Raw genomic sequence first — 17,019 nt, 5'->3', positions numbered from 1 at the left:
GCCCATAGTGTTAGTTGCATTAGTCAGGGGTAATGGGTCTAGGTGGGTTACTCTTCGGAGGGTCGGTGTGGACATGTTAGGCCAAAGGGCCTGTTTCCATAGTGTAGGGAATCTAATCTAGTTTGGAAATGTGGTCAAAGTGGACTGGATGGATTGAAGGGCCTGTTTCCATGCTGTATGACTATGTGCACAAGTTTCACATGGCACATTAACAAGCTGCCATTTTCTAACAAAATCCAAGTTTCACCAATTGGAGCTTCTTTTCACGTGCTGCTATACAATACCCATATTTGGTAAAAGTAAGCAATGTCTGAATCTCTCTGAACAGAAATTGTAGCAGAAAGAAGGACTGACTCATTATTTCATTTCTGAACTCCCAACCTTGGTCCTGCAAAGATGCAATAAAAATATCTGCAGTTCTTCCATATCATTTTAACCTTCATGCCTCTTGAAAGCCTGGTGAGTTATTACACCTGCTGTTGCCGCTTATGTAGATTTCAATTACTGAGTTTGTTCCATAGACAACCAGTGATGCTCAGACACTAAACTGAGAACCATTATCTTAATTACAAGACACCAGCCTTCAGTAGTAAATGTCTGAGTAGCTGACAATTGAGTAACACTCATCAATCAGAACTATCACAGAACAAGATGGATTACTATTATGACATTCTTTGAAATGAGCAATGTATTTTTAAATAAAATTAATTAGTAGTTCATTTGACTACAAAATAATAGCTGAGTTGCAACAGTCGCGTGTTATCAATATCACTTCCATTATCTTTTCTGTCAAATATGCAATTATTCGTTAACACTACTGAATGTAATTAGCACAAAAAAAAGGAAAACAATCAGTGCTATTCACTTCTAAGTGGTGACCATGAAGTTAAGCAATACATCTGAGTAAATGAAATATGATTAAGAAACTTGGCTTTTGAACAGAAGATGAGGCTCACATATGCAAGAAACTATGACCTTAAGCAAGAAATGATAGAATTTACAACATTTCAAGCACATGGACATTTTGATTAAATTCAGTTATTTGCCAAATTAACTGGTTGGTATAGCCCAAATGTTTCATTTATGTGTGTTCATTTAATACAAAGAGGAGACACTACATATTGAACATCAATATCTTATGAAATACACAGTAACAAGATTTTGTACTTTGTGGACCTCATCCCTAGCTCACAAAAGATACTAAGGCACATAATTGTTCTTTTTTTTTTGGGTGGGAGTTAGAGAATAATAATAATATGTGAAGGCCATGTAGTCAAGAAAAATTGCAGGGAGCAATAATTCTTGTCAACAGTTGAAGTTAATACACATTTTCACACAATCAATGCTGGCTGAAAATTTAGCCGAGTACTCGGTAGAGTTTATAAAAGTATATAATCACTGTTATAAAGGGATTGGTAGCTTATTTCTTCGAGCAAAATACTGACAGAAACTTTAATTGGGTTTCCATTTGTCGAATGACTGGAAAACCCAAGTCCAATCATGCGGCATTGTTCAATTTTTATTTGGCTATTAAGAAAGTGCAAACTATACTGAATCATATTCAAAAGTACTCTACCCAAAATGTAATATTACCAGATATAGGGCAGTTACATCATTTATTATTTCTGTAAAAAAAAACAATAATGGTAAATAAATCAATTTCTATTTATCACAACAAAAAAAAATTTAAAAACATGACCTTCCATTCATATACAGTCTATGAATTGTGTAGTAGATAATAGTGAAGATATCCAAGGCAAACATACAAAACAGATGCATTTTGAAAGTTGGTGTGTCCTATTCGAGAATGGTACTTCCAGGATGAAACTTATGTATGTTCAGCTGAACAGTTTACCATAACTCCTCAGTATCTATATTTGGTGGAATAGTCCTTTGGAGATACCACAAGACCCCTTCCTTTGCGGGCTCCTCTGTAAACTGTCTCAACAATGTCAATCATCTCCTGCTTGTCTTCCATGGGCCAATTAATTTTGTTATTGTTGCCTGTGCCCAAATCAATCATGATGTGCTTATTTCTGGAAAGAAATAAAGAAATGTTAAGCAAGGATATTTTGTAACAGAAAACCCTTCTGCTGTACAATGTTTTTGACTGTAAAACAGACGCATTGTTTTTTTAATTCATTCGTGGGATGTGGGCCCCGCTGACCGGCTAGAACTTATTGCACGTCCCAAGGTCCAACCTGCTGTGGGTTGACCCACAATTTACAATTTCTTTGAATTCTCCTGATAATTAAAACTGAGTACAGAAGCACTGACAATGCTTCATCATCAACAGGTCAAAAGTCTGGAACTCCCTACCCAATAGCAGTGGATGTTCCTACATCACAGACTGCAGTGGCTCAAAGCAGCCATCCACCAATTTCACAGCAATTAATGTATGAAGAATTAAAAATAAATTGTCCAAGATCCCAAGGTTTTAAATCTTGGGGAGAGAAGGCTAAAATAAAAGTTAAATAATATTTTTTAAAGCTTAATGGCATTATTTTTCACAACAAATAGTCTGTTGAAAAAATGGTTAAAAAAAGTCCAATTTGCTTTAATTTGTCCAACAAGTCAGTACTTAAACTGGATTGCAAATTAAATTAACTGATCACTCCATGAACTGCAGCAATCTATAAGGGAGTGTGAGAAAGTTCACTTTAAGTGATACAACTTAACTGAGTACTTAAAACTTAGGACAGTAAGAAATAATGTATATTTAGTATGGCAGAATGTCAATGAAAATGATCAGAACAAGTATAAGCCATCATCTATTCATAGTAAATTGACCAGCTCATAACCCAAGTAATGAAAACGTCACATACTTCCTTCAGAGAGAACGGGGTGAAGAGGGCGAGAAAGAGTGCGCGAATGTGTGCGATGGTGTGGGAGCGAGAGCTTTTCCCTTATAGCCTTAACTGTCCCAATAACTGTTTTATAGTAGAAACTCCTCAATGTGCTTTTGTGTTAAAGAATCCCAACTATAACTCAGCACAAAGTGCTGCAATGTAGCTTTAATGCTACACTGCTCATTTGCAAGAACTGGTGAAGTACTGTCAATAATTTCATCTTGGTACAGGCAAAAATAATGGACAAGAAACTCATTTTATTAATCAGTCAGAATGTTTATTGCACAGAAGCGGCCATTCAGATTATCATGTCTCTGCCAGACACATGCAACAGCAACTCAGTTAATCCTCCTCCCCTGTCTTTGACCTCCTAGCCCTGTAATTTTTTTAAATTCCATTAATTATTTTTCTTTTGAAAGCCACAATTGAAATACTTCTGCCACACTCTCAGACAATGCAATCACTCATTGTGCAGAAAGGTTTCTCATGTCACCATTAGTTCTTCCGTCAATCCCCTCAAATCAGAGTACACTGGTCCACAAATCTTCCATCAATGGGGCTAGTTTCTCTCTACTCTGTCCAAATCCCAAAGTATTTTGAACACTCATCAATTCCCCTCTCACCATCTCTTAGAAAAACGAAAATTACAGCATAGGAATAGGCCCTTCGACCCTGCACCGATCCGGATCCTCTATCTAAACCTGTCGACTTTTTTCTAAGGATCTGTGTCCCTTTGCTCCTACCCATTAGTGTATCTATCTAGATACATCTTAAATATCACTATCTTTCCTGTCCACTACCACCTCCACTGGCAACGCGTTCCAGGCACCCACCACCCTCTGTGTGAAGAACTTTCCACGTGTATCTCCCCTTTGGGGCAGCATGGTGGCTCAGTGATCTCTCAGAGCCAGGGACCTGGGTTCAATTCCCGACTCGGGCGACTGTCTGTGAGAAGTTTGCACATTCTCCTTGCGTCTGCGTGGGTTTCCTCCGGGTGCTCTGGTTTCCTCCCACAATCCAAAGATGTGCAGGTCATGTGAACTGATCATGCTAAGTTCCCCATAGTGTTAGGTGCATTAGTCGGGGGGAAATATGGGGAATAGGTCTGGGTGGATTGCTCTGCGGAGGGTCGGTGTGGACTTGTTGGGCCTAAGGGCCTGTTTCCAAACTGTAGGGAATCTAAACTTTTCCTCTCTCACTTTGAACTTGTGACCTCGAATAATTGATCCTCCACTCTGGGAAAAAGTTTCATGCTATCCACCTTGCCTCCACCTCTCATGATTTTGCAGGCCTCAATCAGGTCCCCCCTCAGCCTCCTCCTTTCCAATGAAAATAATTCTAATCTACTCACTCAATCTCTCCTCCTATCTAGCACCCTCCATACTAGGCAACATCCTGGTGAACCTCCTCTGCACCCTCTCCAAAACACCCACAACCTTTTGGTAATGTGACAACCAGAACTGGACGCAATATTTCAAACATGACCAAACCAAAGTCTTATACACCACTTGTACTGAAGACCCCAAGCGATGAAGGAAAGCATGCTTTATGCTTTCTTGACCACTTTACTGACCTGTGCTGCCACCTTCAGGGAACAATGGACCTGAACACCCAGATCTCTCTGTACATCAATTTTCCCCAGGACTTTTCCATTTAGTGTATAGTTTGCTCTTGAATTGGATCTTCCAAAATGCATCACCTTTCGTTTGTCGGGACTGAACTCCATCTGCCATTTCTCTGACCCAACTCTTCAATCTATCTATGTATATTCTACTGTATTCTCTGACAGTCCCCTTCACTATCTGCTACTCCACCAATCTTAGTGTCATCTGCAAACTTGCTAATGAGGCAACCTACAACTTCCTCCAAATCACAAACAGTGGTCCCAGTATGGATAGCTGTGGGACACCACTGGTTACAGGTCTCCACTTTGAGAAGTTCCTTTCCACCACTACTCTCTGTCCCTGTTGCCCAAGCAGTTCTCTATCCATCTAGCTAGAACACCCTGGACCCCATGAGACTTCACCCTCTTCGTCAGTTGACCATGGGGAACCTTATCAAACGCCTTACTACAGTTAATGTATATGACATCTCCATCCCTTCCTTCAATCAATTTTGTCACCTCTTCAAAGAATTCTATTAGGTTTGTAAGACATGACCTTCCCTGCACAAAACCATGCTGCTTATCACTGATAATCTTCCAAGTGGGTAAATATCCTATCTGTCAGTATCTTCTCTACCACTGACATCACACTCACGGGTCTGTATATTACCTGGATTATCCCTGCTACCGTCTTAAACAAGGGGACATTAGCAATGCCCCAGTCCTCTGGGACCTCCCCCAAATTCAAGGACACTGCAAAGATATTTTTAAAGCCCCAGCTAATTCCTCTCTTGCTTCCCTTAGCAACCTGAGATAGATCCCAGCCAGACCTGAGGGCTTGTCTAACTTAATGCCTTTTAGAATACCCAACACTTCCACCCACCTTATGCTGACTTGACCTAGAGTAATCAAAGATCTATCTCTAACCTAAACAGCCACCATGTCCTTCTCGTCAGTGAATACCAATGCAAAGTACACTTCATTATGGAAAATAAACTTAGCTTCTCTAATCTATCCATGTGATTAAAGTCAATCATTACTGAATCATCTAACAAGAGAAACAAAATGTTCCAAAACAGGTACTTAAAAAAATTGGGGTTAGGACAATCAAAGGAAACGTAATGAGGTTATGCAACGGAGAAAGATTGTTGAAGATATTAAAACTTTCTCTTGTTCTGAGTGTTACTACCCTCCCACATCCTTACCTGAGGTCAAAAGGTGGCTTGCTCCCTGTCAATGTCCTTTTACTATACAAATGAAGTTGGAGGGAGACAGAACATCTATTAAGTGTCACATCTTGTGATAGATCATAACATGCAGATTTTACACTGCAGTTTTCCTGCCAACCTCATCCTTCATGGCATTTCAATCTGAAATCAGCATAGTCTAAAGTGCATTCTTAAGATAATGGACATTTACACCTTTTCCAACAATATGCGTTACAAACACCTGAACTATTTACAATTAATCTGAATATAGCAATAACTTGAGCTTGCTGAATAAGTGGCTATTTGATCGTACAAAATTAACATGTTCTCTTTCTCAGCAAAACTGCTGAGGGGCAAGATACGTTTCAAAGCTTGCATGAGGTTCCTTTTAGGATTTGGCTCTCAAATTGATAGAAAATAGTGATCAAGATGTGCCTGACATGATCATCCAAGCTGCCATGGACCAACATGAGTTAACAATGCAGCAATACCTTCAGAAGCATAAACCCCTACTCAAGAGTGAAAGCTTGTGGATGTCTAACTTGGCTAGAGACAAAAAAAATGTAGATGCTGGACTCCAAGGTAGACAAGCAGGAGGCTTGAAGAAGATAGCAGGTCAGGCAGCATCAGGAGATGGCAAAGTTAACATTTTGGGTGTAACCCTTCTTCGGTACTTAACTTTGCCACTTCCTGATGCTATCTGGCTTGCTGTATTCTTCCAGCCTCCTGCTTGTCTACCTGTGAATGTCTAACTGGCCATATATCCAAAATCTATTAACTAAATAGCAAGGTCTGGAGGATGTGTGTAGATTCTGTTAGATCACCCAAGCACAAAGTTAGCAAGCACTCACGCACCTAGTGTATGATTCAGGTTAAGTGTAAGCAAAGGATGGTACATTTCCAAAATAACCAAAACCTTCAGATCCTCTAGAAACAATGAAGGAAATGGAAATTCTACATTGATACAGGAGATAGACACATTAGCCAGGGCTTACAACAGATAATCAATGCAGGGGAAATTGACAGTGCATCGAAAACTGTATTCATACCATCATTACCAATTGTGAGTCAGTTCCTACATTACTGTATGTAAACAAATACTGTGGATGTTGAAAATCTGAAATAAAAACAAAGTTGCAGAAATTCTCATCTGGTCTGGTCCTGTCTGTGGTGGTGGGGGGGGGGCGGGTTTCAGAGGGAGAGAGAAAAACAAGATTTAAGTATCAAGTCCAATTTGACACTTCTTCAAAATGATGTTGGAGTTGAAATATTAACTGTTTCTCTCTTTTGCTCTGATTTTCAGCATCCACGGTAATTACAGGAATTTTTTAAAATCTTACGTTACTGATCTGCAGGTTGTTGTAAGTTATTCATTATGTTCAACAATAAATAACAAATGAAGCATGAGGAGGATGGTGACAAGATATCGACAAGTTGGTCAAGTGGGTGGATAGGAGGTAGATGAGTTTCAATGCAGAGACATGTGAAGTAATGCAATTTCATCAGAAGAATACTGAACATCAATTAAAAAAAAGGGGACAATTGTAAAGGACGTGTAGGAACAGAGGGACCTGGGTGTACACGTTCATCAATCATTGAAAGTGGCAGGATAGGTGGAGAGAGCAGTAAATAAAGCACGTAGTGATTTTGGCTTTATTAATAGGGGCATGGAATACAAGAGCAAGGAGTTGATGTCGATCTTATATAAACCACTTGTTAGAGCTCAGCTTAAGCATGCGCACGGATGTCAGTGCCACGTAATAGGAAAGACAGAAATGCATTGGATCGTGCGCAGAAATGAGTTACAAAAATGATTACAGGTAAGAGAAACTTCAGCTATGAGGACAGATTGAAGGAGTTGGGACAGTTCTCCCTAGACAGATGTTTGAGAAAAGCTCTGAGTGAGGTTTCAAGATCACAACCACCTGGACAGAATAGATTATGATGAATCTGCTTCTGCTTGCAAAGGAAACACAAACAACAACATCGATTTAAAGTGGTGTGCAAATGAAGCAAAGGTAATGTGGGGAAAAACAACTTTTTCAGACAGCAACTTGTTAGAGTATGGAATGCATTGCTTGGAAATGTGGAGGAGTCAGATTCAGTTGAGACATGCAAAAGGGCATTGGAAAATTAATTACAACCAGAAATGGTGTGCAGGAATATGGGGAAAAGGGCACCTTTCACAATGTACTGAAATTTACCAAATCGGGAAACTTGATTTGGATGTGAATTGCTCTGCTATACACGAAAGAAAATGGGGTGTTATATGATTGATAATATATAATTATAGTTATATAATTACGATAATTTAAGAACACGAGACTTTTAATGCAGCTAAGATTCCTATCCTTTGCCTACTGCAGGATTTCGACTTTGTCTATTCAATTTACAAAAATATAAAGTCATAAGTTTTTATAAGGATTGTTATTTATTCTTGTAAAATTAGTTGTTTAAGAACTTTAATGACACATACCTGAAAAAAAACATAACAGTGCATGGATCATACAACTCGTACATCTTGTTGAAGTCTGGTACCTCTGTGATATCCACTAAATAAATAACAGCAAAGTTTTTCACCTAAGAAAAAAGACAAGAGGAGTACACTTTTACAACTACAATAAGAACCTAAAATCTGGACTCCCTAGAATGTCATGAAATTAAGCATTATATAAAACAAAAAACTGCGGATGCTGGAAATCTGAAACAAAAACAGAAATTGCTGGAAAAACTCAGCAGGTCTGCTGATATCTGTGGAGAGAAAGGAGAGTTAATGTTTTGAGTCCAGAGACCCTTCTTCAGATTGCTAACTCTGCTTTTTCTCCAAAGATGCTGACATACCTGCTGAGTTTCGCCAGCAATTTGTGTTTTTGCTTAAGAATGTTTTACATATAGTCAGAGCTGTACAGCATGAAAACAGATCTTTCGGTCCAACTTGTCCAATGCAGACCAGATATCCAAAATAAAATGAGTCCCATTTGCCAGGATTTAGCCCTTATCCCTCTAAACTCTCCCTATTCATATTCCCTACCAGATGTCTTTTAAATGTTGTAATTGTACCAGCCTCCACCACTTCCTCTGGCAGCTCATTCCATACATGCATCACCTTCTGCGTGAAAAAGTTGCCCCTTAGGTCCTTTTTAATTCTTTCCCTTCTCACTTTAAACTTAGTCCCTCTAGTTTTGGACCATCCTCCATCCCCAGGGAAAAGACTTTGTCTATTTACCCTATGCACGCCCTTCATGATTTTATAAACCTCAATTTTTCACCCAATATCCTCCAATGCTCCAGAGAAACAGCATTAGTTTTTTCAGCCTCTCCCCATAGCTCAAACCCTCCAATCCTGGCAACATCCTTGTAAATCTTTTCTGAATCCTTTCAAGTTTCACAATATCCTTCCTATAAAAGGGAGGCCAGATGTGAACACAGTGTTCTAACTAATGCACTGGCCTAACTAATGCCCTGTTCAGCCTCAAATGACCTCCCAACTCCGATATACAATGTATTGACAAATAAAGGCAGGCATACCAAATGCCTTCTCCATTTATGCTATGTACCTACGACTCCACTTTAAGGAATTATGAACTTGCACTCTTTGTTCAGTGACACTCCCCAGGAGCTAATGTTTATAAATGAACCATATCCAATGCCATCAGCCATTTCATACTTACACATAGAATGAACTGAATTTGCTGAAGATTGGCATATGTGATGCTGGGGAGCCCAGGAGAATGCCATGACAGATCATCCACTCTGCACATCCTGATCAAGGTGGACATAAATACTTCAGCTTTGTCTTTTCACACACGAGCCTGTTGCCCATATCATATTTGTGATGCATTCATCCTCTGCTGATTGGTGGAGGACAACGAAACACTCAACTGGATATAGCAAGATTGTACTGCTTAGATCTCATTTATTCATTCGTGACCATTTAATTCTGTCTAAGGCATACTGATTCCACTATCTGTGCTGCGCATAGTTATTTGTCACCAGGTTGATATCTCATTTTTAGGATGGCTGGTGTTGCTGCTGTACTCTTCACTGGATAAAGGTTTACTGTCTACTTGATGGTAATGTGAGAGTGATAACTGGGGTATGAAGATACAGATTGCAGGTGAAGATAATTTTGCTGCTAATGCTCCTTAGCACCTAATCAATGCTCAGTTGAGAGGTGGGAAAAAGTGAGGGCTGCAGATGCTGGAGATCAGAGTCGAGAGTGTGATGCCGGAAAAGCACAGCAGGTCAGGCAGCATCCGAGGAGCAGGAGAATCGACATTTCAGGAATAAGCTCTTCATCAGGAATGAGGCTTGTGGGTCAGGGCTGAGAGATAAATTAGAGGGGGCTGGGGTTGGGGAGAGGTAGCTGGGAAAGCAATAAGTGGATGAAGGTGAGGGAGAAGGTGATAGGTCAGAGTGGGCAGTGATGGACGGGTTGGAAGCTTGGGACTGGGATAATGTGGGGGGAGGGAAAATGAGGAAGCTGTTGAGATCCACATTTATCCCGTGTGGTTGTAGAGTCCCGAGGCAGAATAGGAGGCACTCCTCCTCCAGGCATCAGGTGTAACGGTTCGGATGTGGAGGCGGCCCAGGACCTGTATGTCCTTGATGGAGCGGGAGAGGGAGTTGAAGTGTTCATCCACGGGGCGGTGAGGTTGTTGGGTGCGGGTGTCCCAGATATGTTCTCTGAAACGATCCGCAAGAAGGGGTCCTGACTCCCCGATGTAGAGGAGACCACACTAGATGCAACGGATGCAGTAGGTGACATTGGTGTTTTGATGACAGTTTTGAGTTGCTAAATTTGTTCCAAGTCTGCCCCATTTGGCAGAGTAATAGTGTCATACAACAGGATGCATGGATTCACAATGTGAAAAAGGGACGTAGTGCCTAATAAAGGCTTGAAAAGTGGATAATAAAGAATGGAAATTCCAGCATTTTCCTCATTGAATGGAGAGTTATAGCATACTGCTGAAGATGCACTACATTTCAGCTGGTCAAAAAGGAGCACTGGTAGAGTTCTATGTATTTAGCTTGCATCCTTCCTTGGTGAATCCAGACAAAAATAAATGTACTTTGAAAGAAATCCATGAGACTGTGCAGATTGAAGAAGAGAGAACACACAGATTGGCCCTGGCAGAGCCCAAATTGGGTCACACAGTTCCTGAACTGATTACTTGGTACAAATGGACAAAAGAGCTGAATTCCAGAGGTGAGGTGATGATGACAGCTTTTGACAGAGGCCACATTCAACCAAGTGTGGCATCAAGAACCCCGAGCAAAACTGGAATCAATGGGTATTGGGGGTGAACTCTCTGCTGGTTGAAGTCAAAACAGGCACATTGGAACATGGTTATGGTTATTGCAGGTCAGTCAACTCAGCTCCAGGACATCTCTGCACGAGTTCCCCAGGGTAGTGTCCTAGGCCTAACCATCTTCAGCTGCATCATCAATGACCTTCCCTCCATAAGATCAGAAGTGGGGATGTTTGCCGATGATTGAACGAGGTTCAGCACCATTCACAACTCCTTAGATAGTGAAGCAATCTATGTTCAAATGCAACAAGATCTGGACAATACCCTGGCTTGAGTTGCAAGTGGCAAATAACATTCAACAGCATAGAAATCCCAGGCAATGACCATCTCCAATTAGAGATGAGAAAAGAAGGGAAACCACAATCCCTGATTGTGTTAATGTTAATATCAACAACATCTTGGGGGTTACCATTAAACAACAACTCAACTGGACTCACACATAAAGACAGCAGCTAGAAGAGCAGGAGAGAAGCTAGTACCTCACGTCCTGACTCCCCAAAACTTGTCTATCATCTACAAGGCACAAATCAGGAATGTGATGGAATACACTCCACTTGCCTGGATGGGTTCAGCAGCAAAAACACTCAAGAAGCTTGACACCATTCAGGACAAAGAAGCATGCTTGACTAGGACCACATCCACAAAGATCCAGTTCCTCCAATGATGCTCAGTAGCAGCAGTGTGTACTATTGACAAGATGCACTGTAGAAATTCCTAAAGATGCTTACACTGTTCCTTCCAAACCCACGACCACTTCCATCTAAAAAGACAAAGGAAGTAGAAACATGGGAACACCACCATCTACAAGTTTCCCTTCAAGCCACTCAACATCGTGACTTGGAAATATATTGCTGTTCCTTTAGTCACTGTGCCAAAATCCTGGAATTCCCTCCCTAAGTCATTGAGCATCAACCTACACCACATGGACTGCAACTGTTTAAGGGAACATCTTCCCAACACCTTCTCAAGGGCAATCAGGGTTGGGCAATAAATGCTGCCTGACTAGCAACGTCCATATCCCACAAATGATTAGAAGAAATTTAATTGAACATTGCATTTTAATTGAATACAACTTTACCTAACCCTGGTGCACTTGCTGATATTTACAAAGGCTTACCTTTTCAGCAATACTATACAACACCTCATCCATCTTCATACAAGTTGGGTCCCAATCATGACCAAAGCGAATGACAACGACACGATCCTCCTCTGACAGAATAGCCTGGTCCACTTGCCAGCCATTGTGGAGATGTGGCAGCATATACGACATTGTGACAAAGAGTTGTACAACGTCTAACACCTCTTGTAACTACAAAACCAAAAAAAAAGTGAAAATACTTGGAGCCGAGAAAGAAAAAAGTTAGTCTTATGAATAAAGGCTCCATGCTAATAGAACAAGTTCTTAAGACACAGGCAGACTGATGTAAATGAGTTTAGCTTCCCTCGAGAAGGGGGACGGGTGGTCACTTTTGTTTTGCTTTGATATGGAGGGGGCGGTGGGAACAGAGAGAAGGGGAGGCACAGATGTGCTGTCATTTTTCTTATTGTAAAAGCCCACTTCAGGGGTTGCTATAGGATTCAGGTCCCTCCCAGCCTGTCATAATGACAAAAAGTCACAGAGATGTACAGCACAGAAACAATCCCATCAGTCCAACTCGTCCATGCGAACCAGATATCCCAACCTAATCTAGTCCCACCTGCCAGCACCCTGCCCATATCCCTCCAAAGCTCTCCTATTTATATACCCATGCAGATGCCTTTTAAATTTTGCAATTATACTAGCCTCCACCACTTCCTCTGGCAGCTTATTCCATACACGTACTACCCTCTGCATGAAAAGGTTGTCTCTTTTATATCTTTCCCCTCTCACCTAAACCTATGCCCTCTAGTTCTGAACTCCCCCACACCAGGGAAAAGACTTTGTCTCTTTATCCTATCCATGCCCCTCATGATTTTATAAACCTCTATGAGGTCACCCCTCAGCCTCCAAAACTCCAGGGAAAACAGCCCCAGCCTATTCAACCTCTCCCTATAGCTCAAATCCTCCAACCATGGCAACATCCTTGTAAATCTTTCCTGAACTCTTTCAAGTTTCACAACATGTTTCCAATGGGAAGGAGATCAGAATTGCACACAATATTCTAAAACTGGCCTAACCAATGTCCTGTACAGCCACATGACCTCCCAACTACTGTACTCAATACTCTGACCGATAAGGGAAAGCATACCTAACGCCTTCTTCACTATCCTATTTACCTGCGACTCCACTTTCAAGGAGCTATGAACTCCAAGGTCTTTTTGTTCACCAATACTCCCTACGATCTTACTATTAAGAGTATAAGTCCTTGTAAGATTTGCCTTCTCAAAATGCAGCACCTCACATTCACCTGAATTAAACACTATCTGCCACTCCTCAGCCCATTGGCCCATCAGATCAAGATCCCGTTGTAATCTGAGGTAACCTTCTTCGCTGTCCACTACATCTCCAATTTTGGTGTCACCTGCAAACTTACTAACTGTACCTCTTATGCTCACATCCAAATCATTTATATAAATGACGAAAAGTAATGGACCCAGCACCAATCCTGTGGCACTCCACTGGTCACAGGCCTCCAGTCTGAAAAAGAACCCTCCACCACCACCCTCTGTCTTCAACCTTCGAGACAGTTCTGTATCCAAATGGCTAGTTCTCCCTGTATTCCATGAAATCTAACCTTGTTAACCAGTCTCCCATGGGGAACCTTGTCGAACGCCTTACTGAAGTCCATATGGATCAAATCTACTGCTCTGTCCTCATCAATCCTCTTTGTTACTTCTTCAAAAAACTCAATCAAGTTTGAGAGACATGATTTCCCACACACAAAGCCATGTTGACTTAATCAGTCCTTGCCTTTCCAAATACATGTATATCCTGTCCCTCAGGATTCCAATAAGTTGCCCATCACCGACGTCAGCTCACTGGTCTATAGCGCCCTGGCTTGTCCTTGCCACCTTTCTTAAATAGTGGTACCACGTTAGCCAACTTCCAGTCTTCTGGCACCTCACTCTGACTATCAATGTTACAATTATCTCAGCAGGGAGCCCAGCAATCACTTCCCTAGCTTCCCATTCAGTTCTAGGGTACAGCTGATCAGGTCCTGGGGATTTATCCACTTCTATGCATTTCAAGACATCCACACTTTCTCCTCTATAATATGAACGTTTTTCAAGATGTCACCATCTATTTCCCTACATTCCATATCTTCCATGTCCTGCTCCACAGTAAACACTAATGCAAAATACTCATTTAGTATCTCCCCCATCTCCTGTGGCTCCGCACAAAGGCTGCCTTGCTGACCTTTCAGGAGCCCTATTCTCTCCCTAGTTATGTATTTGTAAAAACCCTTTGGATTCTTCTTAACCCTATTTGCCAAAGCAATATCATCTCCCCTTTTTGCCCTCCTGACTTCCCTCTTAGATATACTCCTACTCTTCCAAGGATTCTCAGTCTATCCTGTCTATACCTGACATGTTTCCTTCTTTTTCTGAAAGAAACCCTCAATTTCTCCAGTCATCCAGCATTCCTTATACCTACCAGCCTTTTCTTTCACCCTAACAGGAATATACTTTCTCTGGACTCTCATTATCTCATTTTTGAAGGCTTCCCATTTTCCAGCCGTCCCTTTACTTGCGAACATCTGCCCCCAATCAGCTCTTGAAAGTTCGGGCCTAATATTGCCAATATTAGTCTTCCTCCAATTTAGAACTTCAATTTTTAGATCTGGTCTATCCTTTTCCATCACTATTTTAAATCTAATAGAATTATGGTCACTGACCCCAAAGTGCACCCCCATGGGTACCTCATTCACCTGCCCTGCCTTATTTCCCAAGAGTAGGCCAGGTTTTGACCATCTTTAGCAGGTACATCCACATACTGAATCAGAAAGTTTTCTTGCACACACTTAAATTCCGCCCCATCTAAACCCGTTAACACTATGGCAGTCCCAGTCTATGTTTGGAAAGTTAAAATCCCCTACCATAATCACCCTATTAATCTTATAGATAACTGCGATCTCCTTACAAATTTGTTTCTCAATTTTCCACTGGCTATTAGGGGGTCTATAATACAATCCCAATAAAGGAGATCATCCCTTATTTTTCATTTCCACCCAAATAACATCCTTGGATGTATTTCCAGGAATATCCTCCCTCAGCACAGTTGTAATGCTATCCCTTATCAAAAATGCCACTCCCCCTCCTCTCTTGCCTTCCTTTCTGACCTTCCTGTAGCATTTGTATCCTGGAACATTAAGCTGCCAGTCCTGTCCAACCCTGAGCCACTTTTCTATAATTGTTATGATATCCCAGTCCCATGTTCCTAACCATGCTGAGTTCATCTACCTTCCCTGTTCGGCTTCTTGCATTGAAATAAATGCAGTTTAATTAATCAGTCCAACCTTGTTCTCTGCTTTGTCCCTGACTGACTCACTTCTTTTCTCAACTGTGCGAGTCTCAGATTGATCTCTTTCTTCACTATCTCACCCCAATTCCCTCCCATCTAGCCCTGAAGGAGGGTTATACCTGCTAGGTTTACTTCTCCACCTCCAGAAGCTTGCTGTGTTCTTCCAGCCTCCTGCTGGTCTACTTGGTCTCTAACTCAATAACCATGGCTGGTGACTGCCTCTGCCTCTTTAAAAACAAGCTGCTGCCAGGAAACAGGTGGACAGCAGAGGTGAAGGAGGCTCTTTAACAAACAAAACAACCGTTTAAGAGATCATTGATGGTGGTTAATATTAACCCCGGTGTGTGTTTGAATGACTCGGGGGCGGGGAGGGGGGGAAGCAATGGTCAGATGCACCATGTCCACCACCTCTATATCGCCGTAAAGACACGATAGAGAAATGTAAATACGCGACTGACGACGAGTCTGTGCGCCGGCCGGGCTCACCTGAGACACCAGTCCCCCGGTATTGACACCGTCCCGCCGGCTCCTCCGCACACACCGATCAACACCAGCAGCAGCGACCCTTCCCCCTCGCCCCGGCCCCAGCTCCCGCTGCAGGGCCTCTGATAACCAAGATGGCGGCCGCCGGGCTGGGGGAAAGGGGCGCACGCGCGGGATCTCTGGGCCCATGCGGGGGGAAAACTCGCGATGTCTCCTTGAGGCCCTCTGCTGGCGCAGTGACAGATTGCACGCTGGTGGTCCTCATCGCAATGCGTTGGCACTTTGCCCCCTCTGAGGGGCAGCCAAGTGTGTGCAGGGAATGCAGCAGCCAATTTGCACACAGCAAGCTCCCCACATCCAATAATATCCAGATGATCTGTTTTTGTTTGCAAAATTGGCCCAGGGATTAAATATTAGTTTGGATGTGAGGGATAACACTTCTTTCAAGTAATGGAACAGAATCTTTTACATCCAACCCAGAGTTGATGTTTCAACTAAATGATCTTAAACAGTGCAGCACTCCCTCGGTTTTGCACTGGAATGTTAGTGTAGAGATTTGGAAAGGTGGTGAAACCCTCACACTCAGAGTTAATGGTGCTGGAAGGCTAACAAGGTAATGGCAACATCAATAAAGTTCTGGAATAAAATCAGTTATAAGCTTTGACAAAATGTTACAGATCTGAAACATCACTTCTGATTTTTGCACCAAAGATGCTGCCTGACCTACTAGTGATTACCAGAGATTTAGTAATGTTAATGAAATTGAATGTCAACGGGCGATGGTTGGGTTCTTTCTTGTTGAAAATGGTCATTATTTGGAACTTGTGTGATACAAATTTTACTTGCTATTTGTCAGCACAAGGTTGAATTTGTCCAGGTATTGCTGCACACGGGCATAAATGGTACTGTAAATTGTGTAATCATCAGCAAACATCCCCACTTCTGACCTTATGATGGATGGAAGGTCATTGAGTCACAGAGTCAAAGAGATGTACAGCATGGAAACAGACCCTTTGGTCCAACTCATTCATGCAGACCAGATATCCAAAATAAATCTAGTCTCATTTGCCAGCATTTGTCCCATATCCCTCCAAATGTTTTAATTGTACCAGACTCCACCACT

General features: G+C 41.8%; 1 protein-coding gene across 2 annotated transcripts; it reads right to left on the bottom strand.

Moving 5' to 3' along the window:
• Positions 1-1,075: 1,075 nt before the first annotated feature.
• Positions 1,076-16,054, bottom strand: txnl4a (thioredoxin-like 4A). Of its 2 annotated transcripts, none has more exons than XM_072570830.1 (4): positions 15,900-16,054; positions 12,090-12,281; positions 8,137-8,240; positions 1,076-2,036 (listed from the first exon to the last, which is right to left on the bottom strand). In XM_072570830.1, exons 2-4 carry the CDS (start codon positions 12,240-12,242, stop codon positions 1,865-1,867), a joined length of 429 nt encoding a protein of 142 aa, XP_072426931.1. In that variant the 5' UTR covers positions 12,243-12,281; positions 15,900-16,054; the 3' UTR covers positions 1,076-1,864. The 2 variants fall into 2 exon arrangements, with proteins under 2 accessions (XP_072426931.1, XP_072426932.1); XM_072570831.1 differs by lacking the exon at positions 15,900-16,054 and adding an exon at positions 15,533-15,655.
• Between the last annotated feature and the right edge of the window lie 965 nt (positions 16,055-17,019).

The sequence above is a fragment of the Chiloscyllium punctatum genome, chromosome 5, assembly GCF_047496795.1.
Source record: "Chiloscyllium punctatum isolate Juve2018m chromosome 5, sChiPun1.3, whole genome shotgun sequence".
NCBI lineage: Eukaryota > Metazoa > Chordata > Chondrichthyes > Orectolobiformes > Hemiscylliidae > Chiloscyllium > Chiloscyllium punctatum.
This window is presented reverse-complemented; position numbering and strand designations above follow the sequence as displayed.